The 21176-nt window shown below is 41.5% G+C and overlaps 1 protein-coding gene across 1 annotated transcript; it reads right to left on the reverse strand.

Moving 5' to 3' along the window:
- Positions 1-348: 348 nt before the first annotated feature.
- On the reverse strand, positions 349-17644 carry edar (ectodysplasin A receptor). Its single transcript, XM_068746421.1, has 11 exons — positions 17594-17644; positions 14752-14871; positions 12511-12692; positions 9474-9559; positions 6091-6156; positions 5832-5957; positions 5658-5732; positions 3331-3403; positions 1444-1735; positions 1252-1315; positions 349-734 (listed from the first exon to the last, which is right to left on the reverse strand). Exons 1-11 carry the CDS (start codon positions 17642-17644, stop codon positions 349-351), a joined length of 1521 nt encoding a protein of 506 aa, XP_068602522.1.
- Between the last annotated feature and the right edge of the window lie 3532 nt (positions 17645-21176).

The following is a 21176-nucleotide window of genomic DNA, read 5'->3' on the forward strand; positions in this document are numbered from 1 at the left end:
CGTTTTGTTTTTTTAAATGATATACTTTTGGCAAAAAATGAAGTTGCATTGCGTCCAGCACAAAGATGATCATTGCTATGTTTTATAAACAGACAATTTGAAAAAGATCATTCTTATTTCATTCTTCGGAAAAACAAAAACCAAAGTGAAGGCCACACAAATACATTAAGTCAGTTGCTTCCTGACAGAAAACCCATAGAATAAAGGTTGTGCTTTGGGAAGTCCACCGGCATTCTTCATGTGAGGGCTAAGGAGTCTAGTGTAAATGCTGTCCTCCTTGTTAGAACAGTATATGTCCTTGCATACGTACACACTGTAAGACACCCGAGTCTCTGCGTCACTTCGTATTTAGACACTGGCGCAGCGCTGGGACGGAGATGAGCACGGGGATGGAAAGACCAGCTGGCTGTGGAAACTGCTGACGCCCTGCCGCCCGGCAGCCACAGCTGCCTCATTGGTGCCCAGAACGTCGGAGCAGAGCGACTCCACGGCGTCAAGCCGCTCGATTTGAACGAGCCGGGTGAGAAGGTCGGGGATGCTGTAGCCTGCTGTGCTGACTCTCTCGAAGAGCTGCAGGCCGTCGCTCATGCCACCGATCTCGTCGCGCTTCAGTCCAAAGCTCTCTGCAAGATGCCTCCACGTCTTCACCACGGCCGCCTCGCTGCTGTAAGAGGAGCTGAGCATTCGGCTGGCCTTCTCCAGGCAGTCAAAAGGAAGCTCTGTGGGGCTCAGGCCTGGAGGTGGGCAGGAGGGTGAGAGCTGATTATTTCATTACATTCAAATGGAAGTCAAATTCACCGGTTTGGTTCAAACTAGTGCTGGGTGGCTTTCAGAGACTTAAATATACTCTCATATCATCAAAGTCAGTAGATGATTTACAAAAAGTTTTACTTTTCCCTCCGGATCAGGGAAAAATTTAGCCTATATGGTGCTGAAATCTGTTTCTGCGCATGTGCTGACGACCACAGCGGAAGTCTAAAGTCACCTCTCCGTCTCGGCTTGGTTTAACATTTTGCCCCTGCTTTATTTGTAATATTCCCGTATTGACAGATTTTCGCCGTACTAATTTCCACAGTACGCCGTATTGCTCAAAAATCCGATGTTCCCGTAAGAAAATATGCAACACAGACATAACACTTCATAAAAAGAGAGTTCAACGCTACCACAAAGACGAAACATGCCCCTGCAGTGTTGTCAGAAAACAATCCCAAGGTTTTGATGGATGTGTTTTTTTATCTGGGAGAAACTTACCCTCCGTTATGTTGCAGGTTCTGGCATACAAATCCAGGATCTTTTTCCGTCTACTCTGCAGCATCTGTGTGGGGGAAGAAAAAACGAAATTACCACAGAAAGTATGACTTCCAGATGAAACTCAACTGAGGATCTGTTCATAATCATATGTTTTCTATTCAGTGGCATCTTTAAAAAGTTCATTCTTCCTACCCCGAGGGTTTTGTTATTGTTGTTGTTGTTGATTGCATTCACACTGCTGACGTGGTTGGCAATGTGTTTGGGACCGGGGATGTTGCTATCCGGGCCGGCTGTGATAGCGGCTGTTCCGTTGCAGGTTCTGCCGTGGTCCAAGAGACCCAGAGAGAGCAGGCAACGCTCGGGCTTGTTTCCCAGGTTGTGGCTGTTGGACTCGGCTGATCCTTGCTTCTCGGACGCCGCCTCCTCGTCGCTGTCAATGCTTCGACTCAGCAGTTGCTCATTCTCTGATGACGCGTCGTTTTCGCTGCGCACAAAGGTGACGTGTAGTTGAACATGAAGCATGTAGCAGACACTCACTGGGTCAAAGATCACATAGCAGCTCATTTTTAATGGAGTGTACTGTAGACATCACAGGTGTTGAACATTAATGATTTTTACTGCAATATTTTTCTTCCACTGTAAACCTGAAGATGAGTAAAATGAGAACAATGATACCACCTCCTATTCGCTTTAGATGCTACTTTTAATGCTAAGATAAACTGATATGTTCCCGCATTCCCAGCTTGATCAATCGTGACAGTGAGTAACAAGTGGAAACACAGGTTGAAGCAAAAATAATAATAATAATATTAAGAGAAGAGATTTCAGTTAAACTTCACATGGTTGCTGGTTTTCTAGGTACATAGATGCGCTGATTCTATTGTAATGCTGTTGTAGTAGACTACGTCAAATTTAGCAGCTGCTAACACTTCTAAAAGCAGAACATAGAGGGCCTGCTACCATCACGGCTGCCCTCAATGTTTTTTTTTTTGGTAATCACCATAAGTGCCCAATATAGCATTTCTGTTGGAAAAACAAGCAACAAAGAACATGCAGTTTTTGTCAAATTTTGCACAAAGTTCAAATGATGTGGAGCAGAGGAAGACTTTAGTTATTTTTATTTTTTTGTCGTTGTCATGGCTGCAGCTGCTTCTAAACTCACCCGCGATAAGTGGAACATAATTTCATTACGGGACCGTATTCTTATGCCTGCTCTAGTGTTTCTCCAAAAAGCACCTTGCTGACAGAGGAGCTGGCAGGATGCCAGTGTTTTGTCACCCCGACCCCCTCCCTGGCAGCTAAAGCAGTGAATTAGCACATCCTTTGGCACAGTACACTGTTTATTCCCATTAACTCGTTGGACTGTGTGTGGACATGTACGCTTTTTATCTCCTCTCTCCCGTACACCACCCACATAAAGTGAACAACATTTCAGTCTACATTAACTACAGCTGCTACAACAGAGCACAATGGCTCACTGAAGGTTTGAGCATGCCATTATGCCATTTTCACCCTTCTCCCTACTTATTAACTCTAAAGCAGCATTGTCTGCAACACGGGGGTTGAGATGCACGCAATAAAATGAGAACATTGTGCTTCCTTTGTTGTCTGCCTGGACGAGCTTTCACCTCACTGCATGTTTAGGTGAAGCCTGCAATAAATACAACTACCCCGCCCGTGTCAGTCATCATTCCGTCTGGCTTCAGAGATCATCTCCGCTGTCCTACCCTCCGCTCCTCTGCCTGCTCCAAAGCCACATAATAGCGCCATTAAAACCAAAGAATGCCTCAGACATACAAATATAAGTAAATTGCAGCCAAATAAAGAGGTCGGCAGTAATGATGCTGCCGCCGCTGTGACTTGTTCAGTCACGATGTAATTGTAAGCAGATGCTGGGGGGGGGATGCTAGAATGCAAACACACATTCAGAAAGATGGCGCACATTCAATTATTAAGCGAAACACACCAGCACAAAATAGAACTGATCGTTTTGATTGTGATGAAAAAGTGATAAACCCTTTAAAGACGACAATGATGACATGAGAAAGGATGCAATTGTGTGATTTACATGCGTCTCACCTTTTCACTGTTTTCTGAGGTGCAGCTTTTAGTTTGTCAAACTCATCTTTCTCTGAGTAGATCACCACGTTGTCTAGCAGAGAGGAAAAAACAGAGAGCATGTAAGGGTTTGTTGCAAATAAGTACAAATCTCAGAAGACATCTGACTGACACTTGTCAGTTTATTTCACCAAATCCTCAGAACTGAAGGCGTCACACGGTTCCTGAACAGAGACCACTGTGACAACAAGATCCAGGAGAAAAAGGGGAAGGGACCTTCCTGAGTTTATCTTCAGGATTAAATCTTTTTGATCTCTCCCAATTTACATACCATCAGTTCAATTGTTAGGGAATTTGTGTCAATGGTCAATTTAACATAACATAACAGGAATGAGAATGATTGTGTCCAAAGACACAGACGCCCATGTCAGCCTCTTCTACTACTACTGGACTTTCGGCTTGTCCCGTGAGGGGTCGCCATAGCAACTCAACCTTCTCCACTTCACCCTGTCCTTTGCATCGTCCTCCCCAACACCAGCCACTCTCATGTCCTCCCTCACTACGTCCATGTATCTTCTCCTGGGTCGTCCTCTGGTTCTGTTCCCTGGCAGTTCCATCCTCAGCGTCCTTCTACTGATATAGTCCCCGTCTCTCCTCTGGACATGTCCAAACCATCCAAGTCTGTCCTCTCTGACCTTGTCTCCAAAACGTCTGACCTTCACTGTCTTATTGTCTCATTTCTAATCCTGTCCAACCTGGTCACTCCCAAGAAGAACCTCAGCATCTTCATCGCCGCCACTTCTTGCTCCACCTCCTGTCTTTTCCTCAGAGCCACTCTCTCTGACCGCTCTGGTGAATGTCAGCAAACTGACACACAAAAACGTAGTTGCGAGATGCACAAGTTTCGGCTCCCTGAAAAGCATGCATGGAATTTTAAATGTTTCATTTTGTGTGTGTGAAAGATTAGAGTGACGACCCTTACACCATGGATACTGATGGGATAGAAAGTCTAAGGAACAAATGCTACATGTGTGTGGCTGTATAGGAATTTAAACATCTGTGTCTTTCATCTCACAGCTTGATTATCTCTGCATCTACATGACTGACAGCCAACTCCAGTAGAGCTCCGAGCAATGGGCTTCTCTCCCACATGCACAAACACCAAAGCTTTTACACACACACACACACACACTCATGGAAACATTACAGTACAGTAACAACGCAGAGAGTTTTTTACTACTTTACTGTTTATTAAGTTAGCGCCATCATTGGACCTTATAATGCATCTGTGGCTGCAGCTGCATCAGCCAACATTGTCATTGTCAAGATTAAAAAACAGGCCTACAGCAATGTGTGGCTTTAGAATTGGAGGTTCCACATTCCACCATGATGCACTCACTATGGCGCTGCAGGTCTGTCACAAGCTTCAGCTTGCATTTGCATACATTGTGCTGCAAATCATAAACACGCACAAACGACCCAAGATGGCAAACAGAGCCAAGGCTGCATTAACATTTAAATCCGATTCGCCCGCCTTTTATGAGACGACGCAAATGATTAGTTACAGAGTCAGAGTCCCTGAGGCTACTTCGGAGTCATGTCAAAGTCTTCAAAAGTCAGTGTCGGGGAAAAAATAAAGCTAATTATATGTCTTTTTACTGTAATTATACAGCTCTGTCTTTCTGTTCTGTTCCGAGTGTATCTTTAAGTAGTTTAAGTTAAAAATTCCTCTACTGTGGAGTCTCTGCATTTAAAGCCCTCATTAGGGAACTGAGGAACGTGTGAAAGGTTTTATGGGAAATCCTATGATGCCTGTTTATTGTTACAAATACCAGTGTCTACTGTGCATCACCAGTCTATGATTTAAGATATAAATCTATTGCGTGTTCCTAATTAATTTTGTTTCTACATTTGTTTTCCTATTTTTATACATCCTCCTCTACTTTTTGGTATTACAGACAAACTGTCTTCCACTGCAGGCTTCACAATCTGAATAAAACCACTCCCAAATATTTTTTGTTATTTAAGTAGAATTCTGTCGTTCATTATTGATGAAAAAACACCAATCTGAGTCTGGAGTTAATTTAAATCACTTTTTTCCTCTAATGTTTTTGCATCTAAATCTCCTAACATGATTCCAGAAACCTTTTCCTAGAGTTGAGAAACCTGAGAAGGCCAGATGGCGCAAAGCCTGCAAGTGTCTGCACACACGCATACATACGGCCAAAAACACAGATGATATTAGAATCAGGATTTAAATAACATGACAATAAGAGCCAGGATAAAACTCATGAAACAGGATTGTGGTGTGTGTGTGTGTGTGTGTGTGTGTGCGTGAGATATCTCACCAGGAACGTCTTTCTTATCTTCCTGTTTATTTGTCTGAGCTTCAACAGCCTTCGCTACTTGTCCGGAACAACATGCTGCAACACACGAGCACCATCAAAAATATTAAGGCCAACTCTGTAAGATCATACGTGTGTGTGTGCACGCGTGTGTGTGCGTGGGTCATTCCTCCTTACCCTGGCCACTTGGTTTGGCCTTCAGGATATAAAACATGATGATGAGTACGATGGCGATGGCCATGATGAAAATGGTTGACATGGCGATAATGAGAGCCGTTGCGAGATGACCTTGTCCAGTGGAATCTGAAACAATGAGGTAATGAGTGTAGTTTTAATGATTCAGGTGTGTGTGTGTGTGTGTGTGTTTGAGAGAGAGAGCATAAAACCAATGAATGGTGACCAGACAGAGACAACATTTAAGTGTGTTTGTGTGTACCTTTAAGTGAGTGTGGTAACACTGTAGTGCTGCCAGGATCAATTAAGGGTTTTTCTCTTGACATGCCTGTGAAACACACACAAACACGCACACGTTCAGACACAGTTACTGACAAGAAATGGGCTCAAATATCCATTATGTATAAAACCCCACCTTATATCACAAAGATTGATCACATATTCATACATCCATTTTCAGAAATTTCAGTTCAGGTGTATGGCTTTGAATCAAACATACAAATTCCCAGAAATGCAAACTGTGCCAATTTTGATTAAAGGATTTTGCAATGCAGTCGCTTCTGTCTTGAGATGTTTTGTTTGATCTATTCTTATACTTATATTGTTTCAGATTTTAGAGTTTCTTTTGTTATTAACCGACATTATTTGTATTCCTGCAACCTTCCTTATCGATGCTGCTGCTGCCTGTTTTGGTCAAGAAGCTCTTGTAAAATATTTATTTTTAATATCAATTATATTTCTCTGGTTAAATAGACATTAAACATAAATAACAATGCCACAGGTGTGAACAGTTTCTTTCAAGTCGAATGAAAGAAGGATTCCTTACAGAGACAACAGTGTTGCACGAGAAAGGGCCATAAATACCATCTGGCCTGAAGTTGATAGCTTTGGCATTGCATTTCATTTTTTTCCTCCAATGTTCCCTAATGACATCATTCCAAATGAACATTTTCTTTGTCTTTGACTGGCCCACCTCTGATCGTGTCCTCAGTCTCAGCACTAGTAACAATCAACCAACCAGTAACAAGGGGGTCGCCCCCTATCCCAACACTTACACCCCACCCAAACACACACACACACACACACACACACATTTCCCCCTCCTTCTCTGTCTGAATCATTCATCTGTTGTTTTCCCCTTTTCTACTGGAGCTGTAAACTCCTGGCAGCTTGTAAATCAATGCTTTTAATCATTATTTTATTTCCCCAAGTAACTGTAGACCTCTATGGCTTGTGGTCAGGCCTTTCCTGTGGTCTCAGAGCCTCATATCATCTCTCTCTTTCACACACACACACACACACTGGGGCTGCAGACATTAATTCGGGGTCTGTGTTTAACACTCTGGATATGAATATGAGCCTGAACTAGAATCCTGGTTAGCACCCTGTGGTTTCATCTCCTAATCACCTCTCAGACTGAACACCCACTGCAACAGTAAAGAAGAGTCTGCAGAGAATTCTGGGTACTCAGGTTTAAGCAAACAGAATAACAGAGCTGCAGACAAATAAAAAAAATGAAGCATTTTTATTTGAGGTTAACTTTTAATACCTCTGAAAGTAGGGATAAAGTGAGTGTTAACTTATGAGGCTCATATGTCTTACCGTTAGTACAATTTATGGTCTGTGATGCTTATACTAAAAAACTAGTGGTGACGGTGGAAATGATGCCTGCACCCTCGTAACGTCTGTCTGCAAAACAGTGTTGGCAACGCAGGCAGCAAATCATATTTATTTTTTCCTTCCCACTGAAGTTTTAATTATCACACACACACAGATCTGGGCAGGATTCAGTGTAATTTACAGATTACATGGCAAGCATCAGCATGCCGTCACACCAAGGAAGAAGAACTTCCCACTTTCAGCTCCTTTGTTAATGTACGGGTGGTGGTGGTTCATTATTTATAAGTTCTCATCGAAAGACGGTTTAATTAAAATGTACCACAGCCCGACCTCACAAATGAGGAAAATAGATTAGATGCTGTGAATTGATTTTTCTCTTTTAACCTTACAAATCAAAATCATTTCAGAAAACCACATGGTGGAGATTTGTTGCAAAAAAAAAAAAAAGGCCAGTTATAAATTGGAAAGGTTTTTAAAAAAATCTGATGTATCTCTAAATCATCAGCTCAAATAAAGATAACAATTTGGAAGCGATGGATGGATTGATTCCACTTTCAAAGCTCAGTTATATACAGTGTATGTATTAGGTAGTTTGTATTAGGGTAGTTTAGCAATGTATTAGGGTAGTTTAGCAACTAAATATACATTTAAAGTTGAATGATCTGAATGATAATAATAATAATAATATTTATCATTCAAGATTTTAAAATCACAATACATGAAAGATATACCAGCATTTGTTTTTTGTTTCGCATTAATTTATTTTTACAATGTGTGCTTCTCTGTATCTTTCACCCACTCATCTAAATGCCTGGGACAAATAATTAGGGCACTGTTGATTCTCACACTCACACACACACTCTGCAGGCCTGGGCTGCTTTTAGTGGTTTCCATTCTCAAAACACTCATTAAATATGACAAAAGCACAATAACATTCTTTATGTGGCACTTTAATTACCCCCAAAGATGGTTTTGAGGAATTATGGGCCCCTAAATATCACTACCACAGCAGTATATATAAATGAGAGACAAAAACACAGCATGATCTGATTGTCACATCAGGATAAACCCCACAGGGAACAGCAGATTGGCATTAATGTTATAAGTGTACACATATTTCTCATTTTCTTACTGAAGGTTCATTATTAAGCTCATTGGCCATATCAGACAAAAATGGTGCATGGTGCATGGTCCAAAATGAGTGAGTGACAATGCTAATTTAAATAATGCATTCTAACAAATCACTGGGTTGAAATCCTTTTACTTTCTGAGGTTTAATTATAATAACATTTCATTTAATTATATAATTTGGACAAGTTCGGCGGGCCGAATTAAATAGCCCAACGGGCCGTATATGGCCCCTGGGCCTTGGTTTGCCCACGCCTGCTCTAGACCCAGAGGAGATCCAGATGATCCAGAAGATGGATGTACTGCTGACGAGGGAGGACAGTGACCAGAGAGTCTGCAATGACTCAGAACAACATCCATCCCCAGAATGCCACTGAAAGTAACTCCAGGCCGTCAACATCTGCCTCTCGTCTATCCTTTCCTTTCATTTACATAGAAAATATCTTTTGTTATCTTTTAGTCAAGTGGAAACCAGGTCAGCGTTAAGACAGAGAAAAACTTGAAGAGGAATGCTGACAAGGAAAAATGGGGAATGCATTCTTGAAACCAAACTATGGCAACCATTGGAGTTCAGACCTCCACTAAACATCAACAGTCTCCTTTGAAAGCTTTATCCAGAAAGTTCAGGAACAGGAATTACTCCCCGAGAAATCAAAGAAAGTCATGAAAGGCACCCTTGCAATGTTAAAGACTGTGACCTAAAACTCTTGTGGCTGCCCATTTATCCACAGTGAAACTTAGCGAGGTCTATTCTACTGGTGCTCATGGAAATTTGTTCAATGGTTTAAGTGCAAATGTTGCAGGAGACCAAACCACAGCCAAACCAAACATAACAATCTTGGTTTACTGAGGGTGTCGGGAATACAGATGGCCAGGAAGACATTGAACTGGTCTTACATTCTTTGGTGTTGCGTGGCGCGTTCTGGCAGGAGTGGCAAACCATCGTATAGATGGTCCTTGGTTTGTTCTCCAGCATGTAATACCTAAGAGACAAAATAGATGCTCATAAAACAGCAACTTCTCAGGGTGTATAATCGAATAATCTATTAGACCTGGTTAAGATCCCTTAACCAACTTAGAGAGAGTCCTACAGGAATTGAAACAGACAGAAAACTCAGCTGGATAGAGACGGAAGATGTTCACCTTGAAATCATGCAATGAAAGCAGGTTCACAGAGACACTACATGGTGCCTCAGTGGAGGGAACGGCTTGACTAACATAATTGATGCCCTGAAGGCACCAATGAAACGTTTTGTACGCATTATCACCAGGAGGAGGCGAGGGAGACGGGCAACATCGATGCCGTCATTGTAAATCATCTTGACATGAGAGCATGAGATTACGTATGCTTCTGCAACGAGTTCAATCTCATGGGCACAGTTGGAAATGTAGGGAATGTCAAATGTGTCTGCTGATTTGTTTTGGATTTCACCCATGGATCATTACAACTGCGTTGAACTAGAAATGCAAGATGGGATATGCTCAACACATTTTGGCACCGTGATGTCTGACTCCTTTATAAACTACACACCAGTTGTTTATTAGTAGCAAAAATGATTTTAAATATTAAAAGAATCACAAATTCCATCCTGTAGCTAATGTTCACGGACGGTTGCTATGCAACTGTATGCACCGCACTTTGCTGAGCCATCCCAGATACATCATAGTTAATAACGACAAATGAAGTCCACTTGATAATTTTAAAGTGCTGCTGGAGTTGATGAGGGGGGGCACAGATAGTCACATCCGTCAGATGAAACTTCTTCAAGGTCTTTTCCTTTCGCCGAGATGCAGGCCTTTACATCAACTGAATTACTTGATTCGTTTTAACTGCTCAGGCCGGCTTTGTACTGTGTGACACATGTTTTACCGCAGCGACCCATGCATGCGGTCTGACATTCGCAGTGCGGATACAGACGGAGACATAACAAAGCGCTCGAGTTCCTGAGCGCACTCTTTCCTGCAACAATTCCAGTAATGAAAAACAAAAACATCCTGGGAGAGGAGAGCCAAAATTAGGAGGAGGAAGGACAGCATCCAGTCTGACGACAAGAGGAGAAGGCTGCGGCTGACACACAGTCAATGTTACCAACAGCCAATCAAAGATGTTGGATAAAATATATTGCAGATAAATAATGATGGATTCCTTCAGCAAAAAAGAAGGTGTAAAATCACTGTCACTTAGAAGGAGAGTCAAAACAAACAGCTAAGCCAATCAGACAATCGCACTGAAGCAGGAAGAAAGTCATGGATGACGAGGAGGAAGAGGAGGAGAGGAAGGTCTGGTTATATTTAAACATCCCTCAATGATTTATGAATTTAAGTGGATTCATCCATCATAAGTTTAGGGCATAGCGGGTGTCGGTGCACACAGAGATTAATAATAATAATAAAACGTCAGCCTTGAAGAGCAGCTCCTCTTCATTCAGGATCCCTTTGTGGTCAGAAACGTCACAACATGTTCACAGGAGGCTAAACAGACCCACAAGTGGGCAGATGCTGATCTCCACACATGGAATTTGAGTGGCGTTGAGAGTGTGGCGAGAAATGTTTCCCCGCTGTATTTTTAGAAGGGCAAACAATGCACATAGAGGAAACATATGAATGTGAGTTGTGATTGGATTTATTTTTGAAGATCAGAGGATTTTGCATCTGTCTTCAAGCGATGGTCAAGCTCAGATGAGCCTGAAAGAAATCTGTGCTTGGTTCTACTTTGGAGACGTTACATTACGATGGAATAAAGATGAAGCATTTACAATGCAAATTTAGAGAGTACTTTCTGTCCATCTTTGTCCAATATAGCAGTTTTATCTACTTCAGTTTGTTTTACTTTGAAAGATTAACGTAACCCACTGAATTTGGAAGGCAAGACAAAAACATATGAATGCACATATGCACGCGATTTGTGATTTACGTTGTTTAAGCTGGTGATTATCCACAGTTCAGCCTAATGGCAATTTTATTAAGTCTTCCTTTGATGATGTTTTGTTTTTATGGATTGAAAGGAATAAATTTACAATTCAATTTCAGAGTTGAATAGTTTAATGCATTTTCTTTTATGTAGTTGTACTCTTTGCCCGTTTTAGTTTTTAATATTCTAGATTTATTGAACATATATTCCTGCAGCTGCAAAACAATGTGAACTAACCTGATTCCTTCAGTTCTTCAGCTTGTAGGCGCCTGACTGGGCCCCAATGGATGAGGTTTGACCTACTTGACCTTTTGCAGTTCAAACTGAATACTTCAGTCTGCAGAGTCTCAGTATTCTCTGCTAAAGGCTGGAAGCGTTCCTTATATTGACGTCCTCAGAACAGACACTCTTTACACTCAATCATTCAACTTGTATTAAATACATACATTTAAAGATACTTTAAAAGTAAAATAAATTAAATATAAAAGGTTTAAAATGTCGACCGTTTCTATTTACCAACACTATTTGTTTCATACAAATGTTTTTTATGACTAGGATTAGAGGAAAATACCCGACTTCTATTCAAACACAAAGTGACTATAGAAACAGGATAATATCAACAAAACATGGTGAATGAAAAAAAGATATTTGACACAGGACTAAGACTAAATGTCAAAAGATTGCTGATAAAATGAACACCAAGGTAAACAATGCAAGGCACTCAACTTGGATATCTTTTCTTTTTTAGGATTTTGAGTTGGATAAACTAAATATGTTGTAATGTTTGTATTCAAGATCCCCGAGTTACCGTTTCCCATTTGGGTGATGTCATCGCGCGTTGCGAAGGATCAGAATCCGACCCGACGGCTGCCTGAGGCGCCGAATGCTCTCAGAGCACGGCTGCCGTTTACGAGTCCATTTAATCAAGGCATTGAACCTGCGAGCTGCTTCAGGTGCAGCTCTCTCTGTGTGGCGACTTTAATGTTAGAAAGATGGTCAGTGTGCAGCATGTTTGCTATTTACCCTGGTAAACAGGGGCCACACTCGGCATCGCTGTCCGGGGTCCCCGCCATCCGCACAGTAGCTTTGTAGAAGGCGTCACAGTCCTTATGCCGTCTGCAGATCTCGTATTTGCCTTTGGAGTATTTGCCCTGCGGGCACGGCACACAGGCAAAGTCCTCATCCTTCACGCCGTAGCCACAGGTCTGCACAAAACACATAAACAAGAATATGGAATGGCAAATCTTCGCTCTGATGATTGACAACTTAAGTGCGGACACCCACATTCAAATAAAGCACTCCACTCGCTCCTGCAAGCACACGGCGTCTATCCCCGTCATTAGCAAATCTGGCTGCAACGTTTGAGATGACAAGAGGAGTGTGATTAGATACAGAGGTGTGTGTGTGTGTGTTGCGTGGTAATTCCTCACAGCGATGAGTTAGAACAATGGGCCACACATACACACAACCCAAACATTTTTTTCTCTCATTCTTTCTCTCTCTCTCTGCCTCTTTCATCTTTTTCCTCCTTCCCGCTTTCATCTGTCAGTTGAGGTAAGCCAGCGCCTCTTAGCTTTGGGCTAAGATAGACTGACTGTCAACAAAAGCCAATATTTTTTTCTGTTTGAAGTCCATTGGGATCAGTGTGATATATATATATATATATACACAAACAAGCGTGCTGAGCTATCACCTGTTCACTTTGGTTCACCGTGACACGAAGCTGTTGAGACTGAAAGCTTCCTGCATTTCAAAGCAAACTTGTCGCCTCTTTTTTGTGTATCATAAATCTACGATGAAGACAAGCTGTGATATTTCTGCGTTTACTTTGAAAGTTGACTGCGAAGGGAAATGTGGCGATGACACCTTATGTCCGAAACACACATCTGAGAGCAGCATGTCCCTGCTGAAAACACATCCTCCCTGCTGGCCATCGCAGCGTTTTCCTCACCACACCTTCACTTTCATCACTTCGCACTAAGGAAGTCAGAAATACAAATCAGTCCAGCATGTGCAGCTGAATCCGGCAGCACATGGATATAGGATGGATTTTGTTTAAGGCATCCTTGAGCATGATTGTATTTATTGGTTGTGAACAATTATTTTCTTAAGCCTCAGTTGGGAGGTGGAACACTATGGTTATTCTTTGATTAAAAAGGCATCAGCAAAGACACACACACACACACACACAAAATTACAGGCCGTGGCCCTGAGGATCAGACAGATTGGAGAAAGTGCAAAGGGGAATCTTTAAGTATTTCTTCTCTCATGCTTCTATTGCTCACTAAAGGCCAAATCAATCTCAACGACCACGTTCTTTGCATGCCAGGCTGAGCTTCTGATTGCAGATCCTGCTACTGGAACACTGCTAACACGACACTTTGTCGGGGAGGCTAACTGAAAATGCACGGTGATGTATTGAACACGAAGCTGAGACAGGGAAGAAGGGTGAAAACATAGACTTGGTGAAAGGAATCAGTATTTGTAAAGCCATTATTGGTCAGACCAGACGGCTGGGAAGGACGGAACTGTGAGAGAAAGAGGGAGGGGGGAATTGTGCAGCACAGATGGCCGCCACTAGAGGACTCCACTGGAGCCCTGCAATGAGTTTTGAGAAGAGGACAGAATGAAAGGAAACAGTGAGGAAATAAAAGACGTAATATTTGTCTGCTTTATTTTGAAGAGAAAAAACTTCTTATTTAACTTTCCAGAATCACAAACTGGAAACTAGCCAGATGGAAAGCAGGAGTTTTTAATCGTGAGCTATTTGGTTCAACTCCAGCATGACCGCGTTGTATATGGAGCCATGGAAACATGTGCCTCAGTATCTATCGCACTTAAATCAATATATGATAACAGCAAAATCAAAGGAAGACTGAAAATACAAAACATCTGCAGCATCCAAATAAATCAGTGTGGCTATAATTCATTCGGTTCACCCTCGCCTGCGTCTGCCTCTCTTCAGTGGGTGTGACAACCCAGGGGGGCGGGCGGACGGGGGGGCAGCTGAAGCATTTACCTTGGCTCGGTTTGCTTTTGCTGTCAGCAGACTGGCAGACGAAGGCTAAATCACCATGTGAGGACTCACAGTGATTCGCTGTAATGCAAGCCGTGTCAATGAAAGCAATAAAGCAGAAGACGCTGTTTGAATTCAGGCACCCTTCACTGTGTCGCGTGTTGTGGGTGAGCTGACAGAAACGGACACTTTCCAAGAAATGTATTGATTTGGATGGTATTGTGTGTGTGTGTGTGTGCGCTTCTCACCATATGTGGCTCTTGTCCTGGCTGGCACTGAGGGCAGGCTTGGCAACTGTTCCTGGTTTGGTTGAAGAATTCATACTCCCCACAGCGGGAATACTCTGCACTAGCAAACATACAACACACCTGGATAATGGAGGATGGGGAGAGAGAGAGAGAGAGAGAGAGAGAGCATTAGTACCATATGCACCAGTCTAAAAAGCCTTTTGGGGGATATTCGTTAACATATTAATACTTTTAGGGATTAATTTATTAGCATTTTTATTCTAATATTCTGTTGTCCATAACATGCAATGCAGATGTTCTCCATAAAGTTTGGTATTTGTCGATGTTTTGTAAATCAGATTTTATTTTTGCTCAAATGATTTCAAAGATAGACCATCAGAACTAGAGGCATATTTATTTGGATATTTCTAAACTGCACCGTATCCATGTCAAAGGAGATAAGCTTGCTTGCCTTATTCTGTCAAACCAATTATTTAAGCATCAACCGCACCATTTTAATTTGCAGGAAACGAAACATTATATTGCGATTTCTTCACACTCAGATTTGTTACATGTGTGAGTGTGTGTGGTATTGTGTCACTGGCTCACTGTAATAATCAGCAGCTGGTGTTTCCAGCTCAACAGCAGGCTTTGTTCTTTTCCGAACACTCTGACTGACTTTTTTAAAATCATCTGCAGTCCAGAAAATAGTGGTGGAAACAAAAAACGTGCATGACTAACGCGCTCCATGCACTCTATTGTTTTAATAACATCCCCCTCTCTTCCTCCTCTGCCCTTTAGCCGCCTCATGACAGCAGACACAAGATGCTACTTGAGTAAATATACAAGTGTGTGTGGGTGGGTGTGTGTGGGGGGAAGGGGGGGACACATGATTAAAATGACACGCACATGTGTGTTTATATGGAGGGAATCATCTCAGGTCAAGGGATCTGTTTGTGATCTAACCCAGATCCAAACTGACCTGACCTTTCCCTCACACACCTGCTAACACTGTTGAAACAATCATTAACGTTCTCTGCTTTAGTGAGTCACATCTGAACTTCAGGCAATAAAGACTGTCAAACATTATAAAATGAAGAAACAGAAGAATAAATAACCAGTGGTTCTTTTCATTTGGCAGCACGGTGGCACAGCGGTAAGCGCGGCTGCCTCACAGCAAGAAGGTCACTGGGTCAAATCACGCTTGAGGCCATTCTGTGAGGAGTTTGCGTGTTCTCCCCGTGTCTGCGTGGGTTCTCTCTGGGTTCACCGAAAACATGCGACTGAGGTGCAGGTCGTTATTATACATGAGGACTAGTTCTCAATTAACTTACCTGGTTAAATCTAAATAAATATTACTTCATTTCTACGACATCTGGACTTTTGAAAGAGTACTCAGAACTGTGGCACTTGTAGAGATACTGATGCTAACTTTTAGCAACATAAGGATAACATATTTGTCTCACGCTCAACAGCCAGACAGTTATTGTTAACAGCGTTGTGGTAAACTGTCAAATTCAAATAGTGAAATATTATAATATTATACATATTTCAGCGATGGACATGGGCAGATTGCTAACACGAGGAGCCTCAATATATTTCCATCTGTGAAATTAGTGCCGGTCCTATTTTGACCAGACTGCTCAAAGAATTATAATCTAGCTATTAACATTTTTCCTCAAGTTGCACTGGCTGCTCTAAATTTATGTGTTAATTTAATGTCAGATGTCACCTTGAATTGTTTTTTTGGGCAAAACAAAAGCATGAGAAGGTTTTTTTTTGGGGGGGGGGGGGGGGGGGGGGTTATGTCACCACACACATTTATGGGCTTAATGGGAGCATATAGTCAATTCCAGTGCACTGACCAGTCCGGGCTGGTCTTGTAGATTTTGGCATTTAATGATGCCAGAGGTGCAGGATTGTTGAAATCCGTCAATGAAGGAAAAGTTACTCTCACACAAGTACCAGTACCAGAAAAATTGACTGAAAAATATTTGTCTTCAAAATGCAATGCAGCAAACATAGTATATTATTATATTATACTAATAACAGTAACTAATCAACTATTATTTTTCCTTCTTATTTACTTCAGTTTGGTGTGTAAAAGAGAAAGCTGTTATGTGCTTCAAGTGCTAAAACTAAAAGTTTAATTCAGCCAACAGTTTATAGCTAAAATTAAAATCAGGTATCAAAACCTCATATGATTAGTGAATTTTACATTCATAATTTATTATTGTTTAGTTTTGTTCTTTTAAAAGTCAACTGTCCCGTTTACATTTTTAGTTGCTAGTACTTTAGCCGTCAGATGAGTCTCATTCAATTTAAATACTCGGAGTGCAATAAGGGTTCAAGTTTGTACAAGTGCAGTACTTCAGTAAATATACTTACACCACTGACTAAATATCTTTCTTTATGATAATGCGTGTGCACAAAGGTGATTCTGTGAAAACAGGTTGGGAAGCAAGGGAAAGGTGTCAGAGCCAGTTGAGAACACGGCCAGTGATTTTCCACAATCTAAACAACCAGAGAATCTTTGGATTCCGGATCAGATTGTGAAAATATGAGCGCCACGGCTAAATAATTGGTTCAAGTGCTGCAAAGTTATGCAAGATAATGGTATTTAGCACCTTAAGTCTGGATGACATAGTGCCAAATGTTCAGCTAAACTACTGCATGACATTATCCCAAAGAGGACAAGAGGATGGGAGGGAGGCAAGAGAGCAGCACAGAAGGTGGAAATAAAGACAAGAATGGAGTCAAAGAGAAAAAATGGTCGAGGAAAAAAACAACAGAATTAAAGTAGGAGAACAGATGAAATGAATTAAAGAAAGGAAGGAAGGAAATTAAAGGAAGAACAACTTACTAGTAATGAGGACAGAAATATGGACTCCTTCTGGCTTCTCCTCTCAGACATGTTTGTGTCTTCTTCCTGGAGACCAGAGATAAACAAAGAGACGTCATGCACTGCAGCACAACCAGACCTCTGCACCAAATGTTTGTGGAATGCACAAAAACCACTCAATGCATTTCCATGGAACTTGGAAGGTGGATGCAGATTTTAAACTGTGTGAGATAGCAAATGTTGAAGGAAAAAATAAAATCAGCAAGAAAAGCTGGAAAATCAAATGCAAAGCCTTCCAATGAATTCTTCCAGTGGATGATTACATTTTCTGATCTTTCAAATGCAAAATCAAGGGTCACCTCCACTTCTGCGAAACAGACGATATATATATGCATAGTAGATTAGTTAAGAGAACAATCCAAAACATTTAGTGTTAAAGCATGAACACACACACACCCGAAGGTTATTCAGGCTGCACATCATTTATTGCTCCGTAATAATCGAAGTCAAGTTTAAGAGAAAGAAAGAATATACAAATAGGTCAATCAATCACCTTACCTGGTAAACGCCAAACCCCCCATTAAGTTTATTGGGAATAATTGCTATGTATTTGGAGGAAATGTCAGAAAGCATGCAGACTATTTCTCAATGTTGAAAGGAGTGGAAGTAGATCTGCCCCGTTTACCTGGAACTGCTTCAAAATGTAATGAGTTCGTTTTCCTGGCCTGTGTCCAACGCTTCCAGCAAATTTTGTTAAAACCCATTCAGTAAATTGATAAAAACACAACCTCCTTCACAGAGGTACCGGTACTGTAATTAAGTACACAAGTACTCATCCTAATATGAAACACAGATAGAGCATATTTCTCTGGCATTGGGGGCCAAGTCAAATGTTTTCACTTGATGCAACAGATTTCTTTTTCTTATTTCGACATGACATTCTTTTCTTTTTCTTTTTTTACAAATAATTTCCATTTAAACACAGAATCTTTCAGGAAAACTCAAAGACTGGAATGATTAACTAAATCCCAGGTTTATAACCTTTCCTCTGCTCTCATTTGACCTCGTTCACAGCGTTCCAGATCTGACCTTTGTGGTTACAGGATGGGTTCCGCTTCACTCACAGCAGGTATAGGCAATAAATAACAGACATGTAAAAGAAGATATATGTAACTGAAAAAATGACATCAAGAATTATTACACTTGATGTGTGACGTCACTAAAGCACAACCAAACCTGCAAAGATCCAGGATGTAACCTCAGTCACCAACGGAGCAGACAATCGCTCTCTATTCAGCAGTTCTGGCTGCAGAAGCTCTGCCATAGTTTCAGCATTAAAGCATGCTTTTGTTTTGAGTGATGTGTCCTGAGGCCACAACAGTTCAACACTGGAATACTGGAACTTGAAGCCACCTGATGATGTAGGAAGCACTGAAGTGTGTTTGTGCGTTTGTGTGTTTGCTTGAGAGACAGGGGGAGAGGAAGCGTTAACTCTTTATCTCAGCTCAAAATCTGACTGTCTGGCTCCAAACCTCTGATTTCACTCATTTGCAGCCTTACATGAAAAACTTCTCATCTTCAGTAAAGGCTAATTTTCCAACCCTTGGGGTTTGATCTTACTTAATTATAGCTTGCGCACACATGCATGCAGGCACACACACACACCTCTCTTTCTATCTGTTGTCATATGTGGGCAAAATACACTTAATTGCACAAGTCGTTGTGGTATACCACAAGGTGTGTGTGTGTGTGTGTGTCTGTTGTTACTGATGAAATAAAAGGGTAGAGTTTTTCTTTTTTTCCCCCAAATCAGGAAATGAAGAACTGCCAACCCCCTCGAGGCTACTCATTATGGGGTTAAAGTGATGGACACACACAGCTGCGTTTGAAGACTCTGTCTCCTGACTTGCTTTTTTTTACCTCTCCCCATCTCTCTAACCCACCCTCTCTCTCTGTCGGGGCAGGTCTGAGATGAAAGTCAGCCCAATTTTGTTGCGCCTCAAGGGTATTAATCTCCTAACGACCACATAATCGCTGATTAATAACCCTTCTGGCTTTAGCCGTGTCATTACCAGGCAGTCGGTGCAGCTTTGTGACACCACACAGGGAGAGTACAGGCCTGCTGCCAGCTTTAAAGAGTGAATTTAAATCAAGGTGCTGCCGTGTCTGAAATGCTTTTTTTTTCCAAGCTTAAAAAAAAAAAAAAAAAAGAATTTCATGCGGTTGTATTTGAATGCTGAGCAGGGGATATCCAACATGAAATTCCTACGTAACTACAGGAAGGCGTTTGCATTTAGAAACCCACTGACCTAAAGAATTCATACAATACAATTAAAAGGAGTAAAACAAAGCATCAGTCCTCAAAGTTCACGTTCAGGCATAATGTCAAAATAAAATTGAAATAAAGATGACAGCTGGATGTGAAATGTCACTTCGGGGATAATTGGGCCCGGCAATTGAAAGGAGAGTTTGCCAGAAGGAAATCCCCAGGGATGATCACTCTCGCTCTCACACACACAGGAAGCAGGGACTCCTGCTCAGCTAGTAGAAGTCATCCTCCCTTTGCTGCCAGTCAGTCTCTTGTTCATCTTTGTGTTGTTGTTTTTCGTGATTGTGAAAGTGACAGGCAGGTTTCAGGAGACCCGTCGTGTCTGAAGGGATCATTTCTTCCTGCATCCATTGGTTTTATCAACAGCCTTTTATGACCAGCTTTTATTCCACTTGTGCACTTTTTATATTTTGCTTGTGCGATGACTGAACTGCGGTGCGTCTCTGCTTGCTGTGAAACAAATTGCCCCTCACGGGGATAATAAAGTTTTTTCTGATTCTGATTCTGAGGTTAGCAGTCACATCTCTGACACTACGACACACTGAATCAAGACACACTTTTGTTTCTGGTTAATCAATATAGTATTGATAAGGTGGATGGATTTTGGATGTAGCTCTGTGACCCAAAAATAATGGTAATAGCCGCAACTCATTGTCGACTCGTTGCTCAGTCTCTTTGTCCCTGCCTTGTTGATTTAATTCAGTCATTAATTTATTTTTGTATCCCTAAATCCTTCTGTCTTTCGGGCATTAAAGCAGTGCAGAACCATCTGTGTTTAACCCAGGGAAACATATTCATTGCATCACTTAAAGATGACTTCCTGCTTGATTAATTAATGAGCAATAAGTAGGCAGGGGTCTCTGCCAGGAAGCAAACCAATGAAGAAGACAAAAGGCGCGGTTAAAGAACAGTTTGCTGGATGCTTCCAAAGCACTTAATTAAATTAAATCAGCAGCATGGCCCAGGGGTCTCTGTCATCTTGGTTTGGGTAAAAGAAAATCTGTTTCCCATTGAATTCTTTATTCTTGTGCATTTTGTTTTTTGAACAATCTCCCCTTTGGTCCTTTTGTTTTTTTAAATTTGATATATTTAAATTTTTAAGTTTTGTTTTCTGATAGCAAAGTTGTGTCAAAGCCCGTCCTCTGTGCTCGGAGCGGGGCCAGCAAAACCCGACATATTCTGTTAGACGTCAAAGACCTGAATTCACAGTGTCACTAAAAAAATTCAAACTAGCAGATTTGTAGATAAACAAGAAGCAGAAAACCTCTTAATGTG

The sequence above is a fragment of the Brachionichthys hirsutus genome, chromosome 12 (assembly GCF_040956055.1).
Source record: "Brachionichthys hirsutus isolate HB-005 chromosome 12, CSIRO-AGI_Bhir_v1, whole genome shotgun sequence".
Lineage (NCBI taxonomy): Eukaryota > Metazoa > Chordata > Actinopteri > Lophiiformes > Brachionichthyidae > Brachionichthys > Brachionichthys hirsutus.